The following is a 20,856-nucleotide window of genomic DNA, read 5'->3' as shown; positions in this document are numbered from 1 at the left end:
AAGAAGTACACATCATCTCGCATGAAAAACTGGAAATGGAAGAGCTGTTTGTCAGTCAGTTGAATGACCACTGACTGCTGTCTGAATCTGCGTCCGGAAGAATATTGTATTTAGTGTTTGACAATGTATAATTGCAGCCCTTACATATTGGACGCATTTTTTGCCAATCCAGGACTGTGAATTAACAATGAGTCCATCATTACACAGCAAACTTGAAACAGCACTCAAGACTATGGACAAAGACCATTAAGATTGTCCCAAAGAAAGTAAGCACCATTTTGTGATCTGTGGGGTGTTCTTGCTTTGATTGATGTTTCTGAATTTCCTTCTGAGTTGATCATTAAAATGGAATTTTGATTTCAAACAATGGAAAATCTAGGATGTAATATGACAATATTATGAAAATAATAGTTGCTACTCACCATAGAGTGGAGATGCTGAGTCGCAGATAGGCATAACAAAAAGGCTGTCAGAAAGTAAGCTTTCGACCAACAAGGCGTTTACCAGAAATAGAAAACATACACAACATATCCTATGTTTCCGTAACCCTACTGCCCTCAACCTTCGTTAGTCATTGTCCTTACCCATCTAGCCCCTTCCCTGTTCCCATTCCAGTACTACGCTGCCCGTATTCCAACAATGCTCGTACAGTTTTTTTTTTACTTTTATCCCTTTCCACTACCCTCCTCCCCCTCTGTCCGACCTCCCATCTGCACCTAGCTACTCTATCCTCTCTCCACCTTGTCCCTGTATGCTCTCACAAGCAGCAGTTTACCATTCCCCTCCACCCACCCCTACCCTGCTATCCCTCTGCCCCTTCGCCCCCCAGCCTCTTCCTTATCCCCACCATCCAGTTCCTTCTCCCATTGCGCACTGTTGTTCGCAGTCTGGCTTCAGCAGCCAGAGAATGTGGTTGTGTGCGCGTGTGCGCGCGTGTGTGCGCGTGTGTGCGCGTGTGTGCGCGTGTGCGCGCGCGTGCGCGCGCGTGTGTGCGCGTGTGCGCGCGCGTGCGTGCGCGTGTGTGCGCGTGTGCGCGCGCGTGCGCGCGCGTGCGCGCGCGTGTGCGCGCGCGTGTGCGCGCGTGTGCGTGCGCGTGCGCGCGCGTGCGCGCGCGTGCGCGCGCGTGCGCGCGTGTGTGTGGGGTCGCGCGTGCGCGCCCGTGCTCGCGCGTGTGCGCTCGCGTGGTTGCACGTGTGTGCTCGCGTGTGTGTGTGTTTTCTATTTCCAATAAAGGCCTTGTTGGCCGAAAGCTTTCTTTCTGACAGTCTGTTTGTTGTGCCTATTCTGCGACTCCGCATCTCCACTATATGGTAAATTTTGATTTCCGTCACAGATAACTTGCAAAAGGACAAAACCGGAAATGGGACCTACTATACTTAATTATTGTATTGTTAGAAACATAAAATGAATGAAAAGTAACCAAGACCGGAACATACACAGTTGCTCATTTACAAAGAAAATGCATCATCCCACACTACAGCAGTCACAATGGTAAAAATGCATTAACTCAGCTTCAGGTTAGTCCCTCAACCAAATTGTTTTTTATATTTAACTCCAAGTGATATATTCCTATTCCCCACCTAGAAAATTTGGCTTGCTAGAAATAAAACTGCAACCCTCAGGGGCTCAGCATCCATGTGCTGAGTGCATGGTGGTGACCCCGGGGTCCTAAGCTGGGGACTGGTAAGCGGTCAGTCTCCTCTTACTATAAGCTCTGGGCGTGCTTCAACGACCACTGTATGGTGCAACAACGGAACATTGTGTGTCACAGGGAATGGGGAGCTTGGCTTGACCACCTGGATTGTGAGGATGGCAAAAACCTCTATAAAAAACCTCTCAATCTCAAGGTGTGCTGTGTGCTGATGAGATGCTTGGCTGTTGAGATGGAACAGTTGTTAGCGGACAACTCTGGGGAACCTCTCACACCTCAGTTGTATAAGACTTACTCAGGAACACAGGGCTCTGTCTGAGTGGACCCTAGTTTCCCTAGCTACTCATGGGACCGAGATGGAACCCTCGAAATCGTCTTGTTCTCCTCCCAGTGGGAAGGGTGTACTGCCTGGGAGTATTCACACTCAGTCCTCAAAACGAATGAGGGAGGCTAGCCCTCCTGGTAACCTGCATCAGTTGAATTATAGTAACATCACTCAAGGAGTCATAAATCAAAATGTGGTTTTGGTCATGAAGAGGAAGGAGAGGATGTTTGAAAAAGTGTCACCCTTTTATATCCATAAAGCCTTGGAAGGATTTGCCGGAAGCCTGAAGTCCATAAAGAGGCTACAGAATGGTTACCTACTGGTCGAAACTAACAGGGCAAAACAGATGGAACTATTTACGAAGACCAAAAAATTGGGTAAATATGATGTAACTGTTGAACTGCATAACTCCCTGAACTCTAGCAAGCATGTGGTCATATGCTGTGACATTATGGATATCGACTTAGCCGAACGTAAACAGCCGAACTTAAACAGGAATGTGCATTACAGGGGATAGTGGAAATATGGCAAAGGATGCGTAGGAATAATGGAGAAATTAAGAAGACCACCTTCATTGTGACCTTTAATTCTCCAACTTAGGGTTAGGCCTTATGTACCTAACCCTATGCAGTGCTAAAAATACCAACAGTTTGGTCACAAAGTGTTGAGGTGTGGGGCGGTGAAGCGACCTGTGGTAAATATGGAAAAGCACTCCATGAAGCTGGGATTGACCTTTCGTCTTCAGCAGTCTGCATTAACTGCTGTGGGAGCCATCTAGTCTGGAGTTGAGACTGCCCTGTTTTTGCAGAGGAACGAAAAATTCAGAACTAAAAGTCACCAAGCAGATCCCTTATACTGAGGGAATACAAGGTAACAAAACATCGCATCTTTACCACTTCTTATGCTTCCATGGTGCAGAAACCTGTTTCTAAGGTTGACGCCTCGATGCTGATGTCATCCAGCGTGCAACTATCCACCACCAGCACCTGTACTAGGATGTGTGCATGCCCAGGCAAAATGCATAAGGATAAAGAAATCCAAGCAGCCGCCACAGAAAAGACCAACGACAGTTCAGTAGTGAGTGTCAAGAAGGCACACAACAAGCAGAGTGCTTCTCAACGCCCCCTTTCCCCTTCATCCTCAAAGAGACAGGGTTCAGGGAAAGGTTCACGATGTTTGGGTCAAAAGCTGCTGTGAGTGCCATCAGATGCCATTCTTTCATGTCTGACTGATGAGGAGGACGACATAGAATTAGATGCCTTGGATTCAGGCAGCCCCTCACTCTAAAAGTGCTTCACCTCTGCTGTGCAAAGATAGGGGTAAATTAAAACCACATCGATGAAATGGCTCCCATCCTACAGCGGAATTGTCAGGGGTTCAGGACGCATGTGGAGGAACTTCATCTCTTATCTTAGGGTAGACCACTATGTCTGTGTCTCCAGGAGACTCATTTCCATCAATTGTACACTCCTGAGCTACAAGGCTATGTACTCCACAATAAGGACGACCTGAATGGAAAGAGACCTAGAGGAGGTGTAGGTATTTTCATCAGTACTGGCTACAACTCCTTGCCTCTCTCACTTGTGACAATTTTACAAGCAGTTGCTGTATCAGTTCACTTGCGTGATCTGTTAACAATATATTCCCTTTACTTGCCCCCGGATGATGCGCTTGAAGAAGAGGCCTTAACCAATCTTACTACACAGCTCCCCCGCCCTTCAAACTCAGTGGTGTTTTTAATGCACACAATGTGCTTTGGGGCTCTGCAACTACCTGCCCCAGGGTAGCGCAATTGAGAGATTTCTCATTTCACCATGCACATCTTTGCTAAATGCGGGACAGGACACTCGCTTCTGCACAGCAACTGGGTCATTATCTGCCATTGACCTCTCCCATTGCTCTCCAGCTCTTGCTCACACTGCTCGATGCGAAATGGTCGATGACTTGCACAGAAGTTATCACTTCCCGATCTGAATTCACCTGCCAGGTGGGGTGGAGCCCAAAAGGAAACTGCCGCAATAGGTGCCCGGAAGAGCCAACTGGGCACTTTATAGCCAGTTGGCCCAGTTTGAACATTCTGGGAATGTTGAGGCGTGGGTGGATCATATTACCAAAATGATCCACCATGCTGCTGCAGCATCCATTCCACAGTCCATGGAACAACAGAAGAGGCAACCTGTCCCTTGGTCGAATGCCAAATGCTGCTCTGCAGTCAGGACCAGGCATGCGGCTCTGCATAGGTTCAAGTGTCGGCCAACTGCAGAGAATCTTGCAGCGTTTTGGTTGGCAAGGGCAAAGTGTCACCGACTTATTTGAGAGAGCAAGAAGAGGTCATGCCAACAGTTCCTGAACACCATTGATCATTCCACCAAAAGTTCTGTTGTGTGAGAGACCATCAGGAGAATTTCTGGGAAAGGAGGTAGGTGCCCCATGGTTGCTGTAATGGGGAATGGCACACTCCAAACCAATCCACAAGACATTGCCCAGACTATAGCGGCATATTTTGACACAGTTACTGCAACAGACAGTCATGATCCAAGTTTCCAGCACAATACAGCAGTTGCTGATAGGTGTAGTTTGGACTTCTGGTCCACCTATGCTGAAGATTACAACTGCCCATTTTCCATGTGGGAGCTGAATTCTGCATTGTCTGCAGCTCATGACACATTCCCTGGTCACAACAGGATACATTACAGTATGCTGCGGCACCTCACAATGCGAAACAAAGATATCCTCCTCGCACTTTTTAATGCCATTTGGACACCAGGTCACTTTCCCAACTCGTGGTGTGAGGCAGTTTTAATTCCTCTTTTAAAACCTGGGCAAGTCTGTACATGCCCACGTAGTTATCGTAGTGTTGACCTCACTAGCTGCATGAGAAGGCCCTGAAGCAGATGTTCAATTGCTGCCTTGTCTGGATCTTAGAATCCAGGCATCTCCCTAGTCACTTTCATTGTGGGTTCAGGATGTATCGCTTCTCCTTTGATAACCTTTCTCTCCTGGAGGCAGCTATACAACAGGCTTTCCTATGCTGGCATCAACTTCTATGAATATTTTTTGACATCGAGAAGGCCTACAACATTACTTGGAGGCATCTTACCCTGGAGGAGCTTCACAAATGGAATTTTCATGGTTATCTTCCCATTTTTATTGAGTGCTTCCTCTCACCACGATATTTTAGATACAGAGTCAGTGACGTCTTGTTTGATCGCTTTGAGCAGGAGAATGGTGTGTAGTTTTAAGTGTGACTGTCTTTTCCATAGCTATTAATAGCATTAAGTCCATAGAGACAAGTCCTGTCCAGTGTTCCTTGTTTCTGGATGACTTCTCTGCATTGTGCTCTTCTTCAAGCCTCGCAACGACAATACTTCAGTTGCAACTAAATCCACAATGTTTTGGATGAATGGGCGCAGAAGAGTGGTTTTAAGTTTTCCACCAGGAAGTCCATGTGTGTTCTTTTTGACTGTTCTCAGTCCAATTTAAACTTTCCTGGGTTGAGGATGAGGGACACTGCCCTGACTTTTAAAGACACAGTGAGGTTTCTGGGCATCATATTTGACTCTAAGCTTACAAGGTTACCACATCTTAAGGACTTGTCTGCTCCGATTTTACATGGCATTTGTGCGATCTCAGCTCAATTATGGGTGCATGGTGTATGGGCCTGTGAGACCCCCTCTTATTTAAAGATGTTGGACATGGTGCACCATGAAGGGATTCATTGGCCACTGGGGCATTCAGAACAAGCCCCATACCACGCCTCTGTGCAGTGGCTGGTGAACCACCACTTCACATCAGGTGATGGCTACTTATGGTGCGCCAGGCACATAAAACACTGTCGACTCCATACACACCCACCTACCATACTGTTGCTCAGCCTCCACTGGAAAGCTTTTTCGTAACTAGCAACAGGCAACGAGTCCCTGTTGGATTCGTGCACAGGTTTGCCTTCTAGAGATGGGTTTGGCTGGTCTTCATGTTTTACATCACAGTGGGAGCAGATTTCCACCTTGGCTTCTCCGGACTTATCTTAGACTTGACAAATTTTAAGAAAGATCGTACATCACATTTTACATTTCAATCTCTGTTTTTTTAACAATTTAGATATGCATCACAGTTTCGCAATAGTGTGCACTGATGGTTCCAAGGAAGGGAATTCCTTTGGCGACCATGTCACCAGGATTCGCCTTCCTGATGAGTATACCATTTTCTCAGCAGAGCTCCATGTGATCTTGAAAGCACTGGAGCAGATGCGTCATATTCGGTGCAAACAGTTTCTCATTTGCTCAGATTCCCTTAGTGCTTGACAATCGTTAAAGAACCTGTGCCCAGCTGAGCAATTGGTCCGGCTGATATATGAGCAACTCTACTTGCTCCAATGACAGGGTAAGCAGATGTTATTCGGCTGGGTGCCAGGTCGTGTAGGGGTTTGGGGAAATGAACACACTGATTGGGGTGCCAAGGAGGCCTGCAGAGGACAGGATGTGGCACAGTGTCCTGTCGTTTCTGCACTGCACAGGAAGTGCATGCAGTTGTGGGATGAGGAATGGCTGGCGGTGACAGCCAGTAAGCTGCGGTTGGCGATGTGAACAACTTGGCCATTGCGTTCCTCGTGCCAGTTGCTCAGGCGGGATGAAGTGGTTCCCATGCATCTTAGAATTGGGCACTGCTCTCTCACATACAGCTTTTTACTATGGTGAGAGAATTCCCGTTTTGTGATGCTTGTGGCATGCACATCTCCATCTGCCATATTTTAATGGAGTGCATTTTATACTGTGATGCAAGGGCAGAACCAAATATTGGTGGGGACCTATCCTCTATTTTAGCTGATGATTTGTGTCTGGACTCTGGATAAACTTTTAGGCTGGAGGTTTTATTGTGTTGCAGAGCTGCTGGCTTCTCCCCTTTTTTTTTTTTTTTTTTTTTTTTTTTTTTTTTTTTTTTTTTTTTTTTTTTTTTTTTTTTTTCCTGTGTCGTTAGTACGTTACTACTGATGCAATACTTCATTCTGTGGTTCTGTGTGGGTACACTCATAGTTTTCCAGCTTTTGTACCTATGTTTTACATGCTGCTTTATCTTTCTGTTCTGTACATGTTACTGACACTCGTCTCAATCTGTTTTCGTGTGGGCGCTAAAGACCTTGCTGTTGTGTACCCATACAAAAATGTCCATGTCAAATAAAACTGCAGAGGAAGTAATTATTTCCCCCAATGATGTTCCCCATAAGTATAACAAAAGCTATTTTTCTGGCAGATTGAAAAAGAAAAGGTGGAAACTCCTTGAAGCAATTTTGTACATAACTAGAGACTACACCAAGAACAATTGGTTTCCTACGGCCAGTAATAAAATTAAAAGGTAATTTGCATTGTCCATAATAATGGCACTAGTGAAAAAACAAGAATTCAACTGAACTGATTGAAGAGGCTGTTACAGAAATGCTCATATTTAGAAAAACAATGTCGCTAAAAAGATATCTTGAAATTAAAAAGTATTTGCACTTTACAAATCATGATCTGGTTGCAGAGAGAGAGAGAGAGAGAGAGAAAGAGAGAGAGAGATAAGACCTATGAATAAGTATTTGTATCAAAAATTTAAAGAAGTGTATACAATGTATACAATGAAACAGCACAGTACTATTGATGAAATGCTCATGAAATTTAAGAAATGCGTATCTTACAAACCATTCAATCCATCAGAAAGGGCAGTATTTTGTATTAAATTTTACAAGTTATGAGAGTCAGATTCAGGTTATTGCTATGCTTTGTAATATATGCGAGCCATGATAAGTTATGAAGTTAGCACCTCTGAAAGTGTTGTAAAGGAGCTATCACACTTGACATTACACAGAGATCACACTGTATACCTAGGTAATTTGTATTCTTTACCAAAATTATTTATGTCACTACACACTATTATAAAACAAATGCCATTGGCACAGTAAGTGTGAATAGAAACAATATGCCAGAAGATTTCTATAAAGTAAAATTAAAGAAGGGAATATAGAATGAATGGCTGTAATTGAATACTCATTATAAAATGAAAGATAAAGAAGAGGTTCATCTTGTGACAACAAAATATGAAACAATAGGAATGATAACACAAGGATCCCATTGTACTTCGAAACCAAGTTACTTTATTGAGCATAACAAGAAATGATTGGAATTGATTGGCAATGCCAAATATCAACCTACTTCCCAATCATGAGAAAGTACATGAAAGGATATTCAAAAATTTTCTTTTATATGTTTGATATTGATCTTTTCATTTCATGCATTTTGTGCAACAAAGTAAATAATGGAAAAAGCAAGAGTTATGTTGATTATAGGATTGAAATGGTCAAATCATTACTGGCGAATATACCAGAAGCAGACAATAAGGGATGAGGATGAATACCATATGGAGATGTACCAGAGAGACCACACGCGACTCGCAGGCACCATTGTCCTAAGCATATTGACACAATTACATCATCAAGGCCATTAAGACTCTGTAAAGTTTGCATAAAAAATGGAAATATAGTGGGGGTGCAAGAGATGCAAAGTTCGATATGTGTGAATTGTGAATGTATTTAGGAGTGGAGGTAAAATGTATTTATTTATATTATATTGTATAGACTGATAATAAATTTTTGTGGTACTTCTAACATAGCTTCTGGTAAGCCTTTTGGGATGTGAGGTCGTGGTCCAAGAAACTCTTTTGTTCCTGACATTTCGTCCAGGATTGCACTTGACATCCTCAGAGGGGCTCATATGTTGAGTCTTACTGACTGACTGGTCGGACGTCTGAGAGCGCCATATATACTTTAGGAAAGGGGGCTTGGTTGAAGTAACACATGGTGAGCAGAGATAATCCTTGTCAAAGATAAAACATAACTATCGATTGTCATCTTGTCAAAGATAAAATTGTCTAGCGATTCTGCAGAGCTACTGTCCATATGTCGCTAAGTTTCATTGTCTCTTATTTCCTTTTAAAATTATCCTGATACTTATAAATTTCAGTGGCTTCTCTAAATAGGTGTGGATAATAATTTGATGTTGTAGATAAAATTTCCATTCCAGGAAACTTCACTTTGTGATTTCCTGACTGAAGAGCATGCTCTGCAACAACTGATTTCTGTATTTTACTTAGTCAGCAAAGACTTTTGTGCTTTTATATGCATGTATTTACGCTCCTCTTGATAGTTCCAATATAAACTTTACCACACGTACACAGAATTTTATATACGCCACATTTATTCAGAGCAGGGCTCATCCTTTACAGATTGGAGTTCTTGACTTATTTTATTTGTTGGTCTAAAGACCATTCTGATGTCATGCTTCTGTAAAATCTTACTGATCTGATCCGTTACTTTTTTAATAAAAGGGAGAGAAGCTGTGCTTTTCCGTCGTTGTGGTTCAACCTTGTCCTGTGGTCTTATGTTTCTTGGTTGCAAAATTCTTTTTATTTCTTTCTGTGAGTAGGCATTTTTCTTGAAGACCTGCCTCAGATGTTTTATTTGAGCATCCAAGTGTTCCGATGTGCATATCCATTCGGCTCTATCGACAAGACTTTTAAAGTCACGTCTCTTTCGTTGTGGATGGTGATTGGAGTTTTTATGCCAATATCTGTCGGTATGTGCTACTTTCTGAAAAACTTTATGTTCCAAACTTCCATCGGACCATCTCATAACTGAAATATTGTAGAAAGATATTCTGTTATCATTTTCCATTTCCATGGTGAACTGGATTTTCGGATTAATTTTATTTGCCCTTTCTACCATGGGACCAAACCACAAATGTCACCTACAAACCGATACCAGTGAAATGGTTTCTTATTTGCTTTGTCCAGACCCGATTTTTCAAATTTCTCCCTATAGAAATTAGTGATCGCAGGACCTAATGGGTTACCCATTGCTACACCATAAAGTTGTTCATAAAATTCATCATCCCACTGGAACTGACTGAAAGTAAGGCAATGTCTAAAAAGTGCAATCAGATCTCCTGGAAAATTATCCATTATGAAAATCATAACTTCATTAATTGGAATCATAGTGAATAATGACACTATGTCAAAACTTACAAGAATATCTTCAGGAGCCAGAATTAGCCCTTAAAGTTTCTTAACAAAAAGATGAGTCTTTTATATATGAGTCAGTTTTACCGATACATGGTTGTAAAGAAGTTGCCAGATATCTTGCTATTTCGTACATGGTAGAATTGATGCCACTAACTATGGGTCTCAAAGAAAAATCTACTTTATGAATTTTGTGTACACCATACAGTCTGCGACACACAGCTTCAATCTTCGACAAAGCTCTTTTATCTTCTTTTTGAACCGAGGTAGATGACTTAGATTACTTGTTTTCCTCAGTACACTGGCTGTGGGGTCCTTTGTAAGTTTTTTTTTGTATTGTCCTGAGGTTACAAGGTCCAAACTCCTCTGTATTCAAAATAACAGTAGCAGTCCCTTTATCAGCAGGAAGATCCACTATCTTTTCATCTGCATTTAAATCTCCGAGAGCCTTCTCTCGCATTTTGTTAAATTACTTTCCAAAGGTTTACTGTGGCATAAGACCCTGGTGGTTTTGATTCGAATTTCATTTGCAGTTTCCTTTGGGAGATTTCATACACCTGCTTCTGTATTCATGGTAAAATCTTCAACTGGTACTCTCATAGGTATTATAGCATAGTTTCCTCCTTTTGCAAGGACGGAAATCTCATCTTAAGATAACAGTATCAGACATCATCGTATTGCTTGTAGCTGCTACATTAGTTTCTAACTTCCCAAACTTTTTCTTGCGTCTACTAGTAGTCATTTCCACCATAGCTTCCATTGATGTAAACATTAGGTAATCTATTTTATTCCACAGATCTATCTGTATCTTACTAGCTAGGAATAAATGGAGTTTCAGTAAGTTACGGTCAACAGAATCCATTGCTTGTCTTGTGTAATGCATCCTTCCTTGGAGTAGTGCTTTTTCTGTACAATCAAAAATCTGATGCACCCGAGCTGTCCGGAACATCCTCTTCAGCTTTAAAAAGTTCAGTATAGAAGACAAGTCTCTGCAACATAACAAGAAGGTCCAGTGCAGTCCTGGACGAAACGTCAGAAACAGAAGAGTTTCTTGGACCATGACCTCATGTGCCGAAAGGCTTACCAGCAGCTATGTCATCCAGTTGTGAAAGCCTTCATTCTATGATTTCTAACACACTTATTACATGAAGTTGCAATTAATATTCCAGAAAATTAAACCAGTTGGATCTTACCCATGTACATACCTCATGTAAGTCATGCACAGATGGTACAACATTGGACTGATATGCTGAACTATGGAATGGCTCAGAAGTCAGGTGATAGTGTCTATATTTTGGTCCCAGGCAATTGGAACTAAAATCATTTTACAGAAAATAAAGGAAAGGCAACCACTCGCCTATAGTGGAGTGCTGTGTGGAACATCGAAACATGTAAGAGGAAACACTATTCACACTAAGTTTTGAGTGCTTGCTGTTTTTCAAGTAAAATTACACACGTTAACACAGACACCCAAATGCACATTCCTCTGGCTACTGCAGGCTAGTGTGGGCATTTCCTGTTGAGTGTTTCTGTGCTCCACTCATCGGTCCACTGTAGGTGAGTGGCTGCATTTCGTTTATTTTATCTTATGTATGGCACCATCCAGGAATTCCCATTATTGTTTATGCTTCTATGTACTTTTCAATCTTTATGACGAGTGAGTGAGTGAGAGAGAGAGAGAGAGAGAGAGAGAGAGAGAGAGAGAGAGAGAGAGAGATTGATTAGCTAATATCAATACATACACCTCTCGCCATTCTACCACAATCCCCTCCCACCTGCCCCATGCCATTTGACTTAGCTTTCTTTGTATTCTCCCCTACGCTTCACCATCTGGCAAACGTTTCTCTTAACTCTGACCTGTTATCCCTGCTTGTCCCACATTTCCTATTGCTTGTATGACTGTTTCAGTTTCCTTCTCCAGCTTCTTGTGAACAACATAAAGAATGATAATTGAAACATTATTACAGAATGTAGTTATGTGTTCATTTGAGCAAGAAGACTTGGGCAGTTGACATGTGTGATCTCAGTTGTTGGTAATTTCACTGAAAAGTTGATTGTAGAATACACTGGTGATGTTGAATGACCTGATTTCATATTTGTAAAGTCTAATTCCAAATGACAAAAAAAAAAAAAAAAATAAAATAAAATAAAATAAAACTTTGCCTTGGAACACAAAAATAAAATACTATCAAACAGTGGTAAGGCCTGAAACAACATATGCAGCAGAAACACTTAAATTAACAAGATTTGTGGATCTTGAAAAACTGGAAAAAATTGAAAGAAGAATTGTAAGGATAATACTGGGACCAAGAACTAATAGTGATATTGGATACAAATTAAGATCAAACAGAGAGCTCTGTTTGAAAGTGAAAGAGCTAACCGATCTAGTGAGGAAAATAAGACTAGTTTTAAGACCACACATACCGAATGGAAAATACCAGACTAACCAAGCAGATCTTCAACTTAATAAACAGCTACAAATCCAAACCCACATGGTTCACTGAAATTGACAAATATATGAAAAACACAGGAATTAAAATGGATGTAATAGATAACAGAATACTTTTTAGAGGAGCAACACAAAAAGCAGGATTTCAGGAAAGAAAAGAGGTCTGTAAAAGGAAGAAAGTGAAACTAGGATGTAAAGGAACAGCATTCTCTAAGGATGAAGGGTGTCTGGGAGCAACAAAAATTAAACACACAGAAGCAAAACCAAAGTTGATTTATTGTACCCACTAAAAGGTTTATTTGAATAAATAATAATAAATAAAATCAATTTTTTTAACTACTGAATTTGTGAGAAACTCAGTATTACATTTACAGGGGAGCAGTCACTGTGGGAGGTTCGCAGTCTCAGCAGTTTACGTTCTCTTGTGGAAAAGAAAGATTCTCGTTCTCAGCTGAAAGCAGTGCCTCGTATGGGACAACCACACTTCATTGTACTGTGGAAGACAATGTACGGTTTGTTTGAAGCACAGCCAGAGGACCAGGAGGTATTTCACTGTATTGCAAGTGTAGGTAAGCAAAATGACATTTTAGAAACATTCTAAAATATTTATCATACCTGAACATTTATTGACTCTTGCTCTTAGTAGTGGTAGTTACTTGTGCTTGCTGTTGTGTGCTCTGTATTATGGCATTATATTACCTCTCCCACGTAAATAAAGAAAATTTCTAACTACTCACAGTTAGTAGCACAATATGACTTCTAGAGAGAATTCGCTATGGCATATGAAGACTAAAAGCAGTTTGAATAGTGATTGACAGGTGTGTCAAATAGATGTTACGAGTGAGAAGTTTGTGACCATTTGTGAAATATAGTGGCCACTTTCAGATTTTTTTCTTTGTCGAGATCTAGCATAAAAACAGAAGGTCTTACAAGGGAAGCAAAGGAGAAAGCGAAATTTAATCTGTAAACTCATAAATTGTTGTTGTAGTGTTGTAACACCCTCCCCCCACCAAAGAAAAAACAATAAGAAAAAAAATTGTGTGTGCTTCATCATAACTACAAAATGTGGTGCAATTGCAGGGTGTTGTGGCAAAAGATTGAAACAGTACTTTTGGAATTGAACTCATTTGTTGAAGATGATAATCAGTTGAATATGCTCATGTTCACATATTCGATTTAATAACTTTGAGTGTGGACTGAATTTTCACAGAACAAAGTAAATTTTGGCTTACCTCACACACTCAGCTTTTGTTAACATGATGTGAACCAACACTCCCATGAACTAATCTTGCACTGAACTCACACTGACACTGCTTTTGTATGTGCAGCCACTGGAGTATATGTTATTTTTAATAATTAAAAGCAGTGTGAATATTGGCAACAGTAGTACTTCAGCTTAGTTGTAATTACAAACATTGATTACAGAGTAATGAAATGCACCCTGGCATAGTTAAAGAAAAATATAAATCCCAATTTTCTAGTCAGAATTCAGTAATATACATTCCATCAGCTTCAAATTTACATAATAACCATCAGAATATATCAGATTTTACTTAAACACATAATTACTTTATCTATAATTTTACTAAAGTTTATATGTGAACATAACACCATATTGAGTTGTGTCTTGAGTTCAGTTCTGTTTGGAATTATGAAACGACTAGGAATATAACAGTGCTCATATCATAGAAACAGTTGCTCTATGAAATTAGGTAATAAATATGTTAATTATACCTGCACTTAATATATTGAATCAGTAGCTACAGTGAGTGGAAAGTAGAAGTTACAATAATAGAAAATCTAGGATTGAATGTAACATAAGGTTTTATGTATGTAGTAAAAGTTAGATCAGCTTGTTTACGAAAATCAAGTCTCCAGATGCTATTCGTGGAAATTCACATTGGAGTGCATCCACCCTTCACCTTAATGATGGGATGAACTCTGCTGGGGACACTTTCAGTGAGGGGTTTGAATGTTAGTGAAGGAATGGCAGCCCATTCTTCCTTGAGAGCCAAAACCAGAGAAAGTAGTTGTGATATTGGGTCTAGAGCGAAGTCAGAATTCTACCTCATCCCAAAGGTGTTCCATTGGGTTCAGTTTTGAACTAGCAGTCCGTTTCATGAATGAATGTTATTGTCCACAAACCATCGCCTTTCGGGTGGTGGTTTATGACTGGATGGATTGTTATGCTGATACAATTGGTCACCATCACTGAACTTTTCCTTTACCGTATGCAGTACGCAATACTATAAAATGTGTTCGTATCCTTCTGTATTTAGCATTTTCTTAAGCACAATATGTGTACCACACCCTAACAACAGAAAACACTCCCATACCATGATACAGCCTCCTCCACACTTCATTTTTGCTGCTACACAAGATAGCAGGTAACATTCTCCAGGCAGTTGCCAAACTCATACTCTCTCATCAATGTGGTGCAGGATATAGTGTGATTCATCACTCCAGTCTCTCATTTCCAGTCATCCATTGTCCAGTGGCATTGCACTTTACACCACTTCAAGCATCACTTAACACTGACAATAAAAATAAGTGGTTCATTAGGGCCTTGTAAACCATTGTATGCCATTATTTTCAACTCCTGATGCATAGCCACTGTGCTGACAGCACTTTGGGACTCAAGATCTTTACTGATCATTTAATTCATTCCAACTTGGAGATCTCTTACTTGAGAAAGCAGTAGAAATGCAGAGCTGTGATTACCTGAGACTTTCACCAACACTAGATATATTCCATTATTTTCTGGTGAAAGATACATCTCCTTTCATGCTACTTATTGTGTTAATCCTGATGATTTGAATATCTTCCAGAACATTTAGAAGATACATTTTTTCTTTTCTTAGTATATTTAGCACATCTGCCAATGTTCTTATTATTTTAAATGAAATTTGTAGTAGCAGATCATCTCTTATTGCAGTTTATTGAATTGTGGAAAACACTGTATTTATGAAATCCACTGAGGCAGCACAGTGCACACAGGACTCTGATTTGGAAGGACACGTATTCATATCGACATTTGACTGTCCAAATTAAAGTTTTCTTTGGTTAGCTAAACTGCTGAAGGCAAGTACTGAGATGGTCCCTATGAAAATGATGTGGCTAATTTTCTTTTCCAGTCCATGCTTGTGCTCAGTCTCATTGCTAATGGGATATTAGACCCACATCTTCTTTCCATTTTGCAGTGGGTTCATTTAGTACATGGCTCTGTGATATGTCACTTGCTGTAACCACAATTGTGTAATTGAGTCTAACATTAGACACATTGCTAAGGATGCTGCTCACACTAGCATGAAGATCATGTCACTCTTTGAGTGATACAATAAGCCCTGGATAAAACATTTGGTCGAATGTGTTGATACAAATGTAGTAAAATTTCTGAGGGGAGATGAATGTTCACACATGGGTATGATTTATATATTGCCCATCACTTGGTCAAATCATAGACATCATGTTTTACATCTGAATGATTCCATCAATAGGCAACATTCATCCCATCTTCATGATTTTCAGTATGTTTCCTAGACATTTTTAAGGCAAATGCATATAAAAGACAGAGATACAGAATAAATATAGTTAAAAAAAAAAACCTTCTAGCAGAACAAAATACAGTAGGTTGGATTGGACCAAGGACATTAAAGAAAATGCATTTAGTGTCTTAACATCAAAACATCGTAAGCCTCATTAATAAAAGGGAAGAACTTCTTATATCATTACAGTAAAATGAAAGAATAGGTGGAATTTCAGCAGATTTGTTATCCATATCAAAACATCATATGGAAACAACTGAAATTGAACAGGTACATCTTGATGTGTTGTTGTTGTTGTCTTCAGTCCTGAGACTGGTTTGATGCAGCTCTCCATGCTACACTATCCTGTGCAAGCTTCTTCATCTCCAAGTACTTACTGCAACCTACATCCTTCTGAATCTGCTTAGTGTATTCATCTCTTGGTCTCCCTCTACAATTTTTACCCTCCACGCTGCCCTCGAATGCTAAATTTGTAATCCCTTGATGCCTCAGAACATGTCCTACCAACCATTCCCTCCTTCTTGTCAAGTTGTGCCACAAACTTCTCTTCTCCACAATTCTGTTCAATACCTTCTCATTAGTTATGTGATCTACCCATCTAATCTTCAGCATTCTTCTGTAGCACCACATTTTGAAAGCTTCTATTCTCTTCTTGTCCAAACTATTTATCGTACATGTTTCACTTCCATACATGGCTACACTCCATACAAATACTTTCAGAAATGACTTCCTGACACTTAAATCTTTGCTCGATGTTAACAAATTTCTCTTCTTCAGAAACATTTTCCTTGCCATTGCCAGTCTACATTTTATATCCTCTCTACTTCAACCATCATCAGTTATTTTGCTCCCCAAATAGCAAAACTCCTTTACCACTTTAAGCGTCTCATTTCCTAATCTAATTTCCTCAGCATCACCCGACTTAATTCGACTACATTCCATTATCCTCGTTTTGCTTTTGTTGATGTTCATCTTATACCCTCCTTTCAAGACACTGTCTATTCTGTTCAACTGCTCTTCCAAGTCCTTTGCTGTCTCTGACAGAATTACAATGTCATTGGCGAACCTCAAAGTTTTTATTTCTTCTCCATGGATTTTAATACCTACTCCGAATTTTTCTTTTGTTTCCTTTACTGCTTGCTCAATATACAGATTGAATAACATCGGGGACAGGCTACAACCCTGTCTCACTCCCTTCCCAACTGCTGCTTCCCTTTCATGCCCCTCGACTCTTTTAACTGCCATCTGGTTTCTGTACAAATTGTAAATAGCCTTTCGCTCCCTGTATTTTACCCCTGCCATCTGTAGAATTTGAAAGAGAGTATTCCAGTCGACATTGTCGAAAGCTTTCTCTAAGTCTACAAATGCTAGAAACGTAGGTTTGCTTTTCCTTAATCTATTTTCTAAGATAAGTCGTAGTGTCAGTATTGCCTCACGTGTTCCAAAATTTCTGCGAAATCCAAACTGATCTTCCCCGAGGTCGGCTTCTACCAGTTTTTCCATTCGTCTGTAAAGAATTCGCATTAGTATTTTGCAACTGTGACTTATTAAACTGATAGTTTGGTAATTTTCACATCTGTCAACACCTGCTTTCTTTGGAATTGGAATTATTATATTCTTCTTGAAGTCTGAGGATATTTCGCCTGTCTCATGCATCTTGCTCACCAGATGGTAGAGTTTTGTCAGGACTGGCTCTCCCAAGGCCGTCAGTATTCTAATGGAATGTTGTCTACTCCCAGGGCCTTGTTTCGATTCAGGTCTTTCAGTGCTCTGTCAAACTCTTCATGCAGAATCATATCTCCCATTTCATCTTCATCTACATCCTATTCCATTTCCAAAATATTGTCCTCAAGTACATCACCCTTGTATAGACACTCTATATACTCCTTCCACCTTTCTGCTTTCCCTTCTTTGCTTAGAACTGGGTTTCCATCTGAGCTCTTGATATTCATACAAGTGGTTCTCTTTTCTCCAAAGGTCTCTTTAATTTTCCTGTAGGCAGTATCTATCTTACCCCTAGTGAGATAAGCCTCTACATCCTTACATTTGTCCTCTATCCATCCCTGCTTAGCCATTTTGCACTTCCTGTCAATCTCATTTTTGAGACGTTTGTATCCCATTTTGCCTACTTCATTTACTGCATTTTTATATTTTCTCCTTTCATCAATTAAATTCAATACTTCTTCTGTTACCCAAGGATTTCTACTAGCTCTCGTCTTTTTACCTACTTGATCCTCTGTTGCCTTCACTATTTCATCCCTCAGAGCTACCCATTCTTCTTCTACTGTATTTCTTTCCCCCATTCCTGTCAATTGTTCCCTTATGCTCTCCCAGAAACTCTCTACAACCTCTGGTTCTTTCAGTTTATCCAGGTCCCATCTCCTTAAATTCCTACCTTTTTGCAGTTTCTTCAGGTTTGATCTACAGTTCATAACCAATAGATTGTGGTCTGAGTCCACATCTGCCCCTGGAAATGTTTTACAATTTAAAACTTGGTTCCTAAATCTCTGTCTTACCATTATATAATCTATTTGATACCTTCTAGTATCTCCAGGATTCCTCCATGTATACAACCTCCTTTTAAGATTCTTGAACCAAGTGTTAGCTATGATTAAGTTATGCTCTGTGCAAATTCTACCAGACGGTTTCCTCTTTCAGTTCTCTCCCCCAATCCATATTCACCCACTATGTTTCCTTCTCTCCCTTTTCCTACTCTCGAATTCCAGTCACCCATGACTATTAAATTTTCGTCTCCCTTCACTACCTGAATAATTTCTTTTATCTCATCATACATTTCCTCAATTTCTTCATCATCTGCAGAACCAGTTGGCATATAAACTTGAACTACCGTAGTAGGCATGCGCTTCGTGTCTATCTTGGCCACAATAATGCGTTCATTGTGCCGTTTATAGTAGCTTACCTGCACTCCTATTTCTTTATTCATTATTAAATCTACTCCTGCATTACCCCTATTTGATTTTGTATTTATAACCCTGTATTCACCTGACCAAAAGTCTTGTTCCTCCTGCCACCGAACTTCACTAATTCCCACTATATCTAACTTTAACCTATCCATTTCCCTTTTTTAATTTTCTAACCTACCTGCCCGATTAAGGGATCTGACATTCCACGCTCCAATCCATAGAATGCCAGTTTTCTTTCTCCTGATAATGACGTCCTCCTGAGTAGTCCCCGCCCGGAGATCCGAATGAGGGACTATTTTACCTCCGGAATATTTTACCCAAGAGGGTAAAAACAGTAAAGCTGTATGCCCTCGGGAAAAATTACAGCTGTAGTTTCCCCTTGCTTTCAGCCGTTCACAGTACCAGCACAGCAAGGCCGTTTTGGTTTGTGTTACAAGGCCAGATCAGTCAATCATCCAGACTGCTGCCCCTGCAATTATTGAAAAGGCTGCTGCCCCTCTTCAGGAACCACACGTTTGTCTGACCTCTCAACAGCTACCCCTCCATTGTGGTTGCACCTACGGTACAACCATCTGTATCACTGAGGCACGCAAGCCTCCCCACCAACGTCAAGGTCCATGGTTCATGGGGGTAGAAGAAAGGGAGACAGGCTGTAAAAGCAGAAAATGGAGTTATATCCCAAGCCCTCCAGGTTAATGAATATGGTATCAAACAGCCCTTTGAATGCTGTCCTACAATAGTGTATCAGGAAATACACAAGCTTGTAGTAATGACAGTTTACAGGTCATCAATGGGAATATTTTAAGTTTTATCACATTAGTGACATACCTCTTGTCAGGATGGAGTCTTACTTTTGTAACAGAAAGCAGAGGGTCTGATTAACAGACTGACACAGGCATGAAAGTAACCTCACTATGGGGGAACATAATATGTGGATTCTTACAAGAATTGATACTGGGCCCACACATGTTTTTACAGACATAAATTCTCTTCCAAAGACTTCAAAGGGTACTTCAAATATTTTAATTTTTGCTAATGAAACAAGCAGAATCCAGACTCGACCTTAGCATTCACATGGTAGTTTATTAGCCATAGAAGTTGGTCATAGCTAACAGTTTGTCTTAATCTTACAAAGACTGATATTATGTAGTTTCAAACAAGCAGCAATGCTTGCATCAGAAGTAGACATTAATAGTCACACACTATTTATTGTTTATATGGGATAAAGAGTAAGTTTAAGATTTCCTGTTCTTTTGTTAATATACCCTGACTTGTTTCACATGCCTGACTGGTGGCTGTTCTTGGTAGGATCGGTGGGACATTATAATTGATTGAACAAATTAATGGTAAATGAGAAACTATCACACTGATAGTCATTAAACTCCACTGGCAGATGGTACAAGAAAGACATGGTGCATCACATTATGATTTACTGTTAAATTTCTGGGACAGTATATTCCTAAATGAGACAAAAAGTATCTTACTTTCTCCTATGTGAAAATCATGAAAATTCCATGAAGATAAAATCAAAGAGATTTGAGCGTACACTAAGGCTTACCAAAAGCTGTTTTTCCTGTACATCATTTGCAGATGAAATAGGAAAGGGGGAGAAAGTGACAGTGGTACACGAATTACCTTCTGCCACACACTGTAAGGTGGCTTGCAGAGTATATAGATGTAGAACTGGATTTTCCTCTTAGGCTTCATGGTTGGTAACTTTATGCACTATCTTTATGTTGATTTAAATAAAATAAGTTAAATTTATAATGTTTGACATAGAAAATCCACACTACATAACTTGCTAGAAAACAGAAAATGTGAATTGAACTGAATAGCTTCATTTATAATCCCCTCTTACATTGTGCATATGAATGCTGACACACAGTATTAAAAACAGTTAATATGCTTGAACT

The 20,856-nt window shown here is 40.3% G+C and overlaps 1 protein-coding gene across 2 annotated transcripts in view; it reads left to right on the top strand.

The window, feature by feature from the left end:
- Nucleotides 1-20,856, top strand: part of LOC126480040 (TBC1 domain family member 9) — a 164,534-nt gene that overhangs the window by 126,118 nt on the left and 17,560 nt on the right. For both annotated transcript variants that reach the window (XM_050103836.1, XM_050103835.1), the window contains exon 20: nt 12,849-13,043. In XM_050103836.1, the coding sequence (XP_049959793.1) occupies nt 12,849-13,043 (195 nt within the window). The remainder of the gene's footprint in view (nt 1-12,848; nt 13,044-20,856) is intronic.

The sequence above is a fragment of the Schistocerca serialis genome, chromosome 1 (genome assembly GCF_023864345.2).
Source record: "Schistocerca serialis cubense isolate TAMUIC-IGC-003099 chromosome 1, iqSchSeri2.2, whole genome shotgun sequence".
Lineage (NCBI taxonomy): Eukaryota > Metazoa > Arthropoda > Insecta > Orthoptera > Acrididae > Schistocerca > Schistocerca serialis.
The sequence above is the reverse complement of the archived record's forward strand: the minus strand, read 5'-3'. Positions and strand labels throughout refer to the sequence as shown.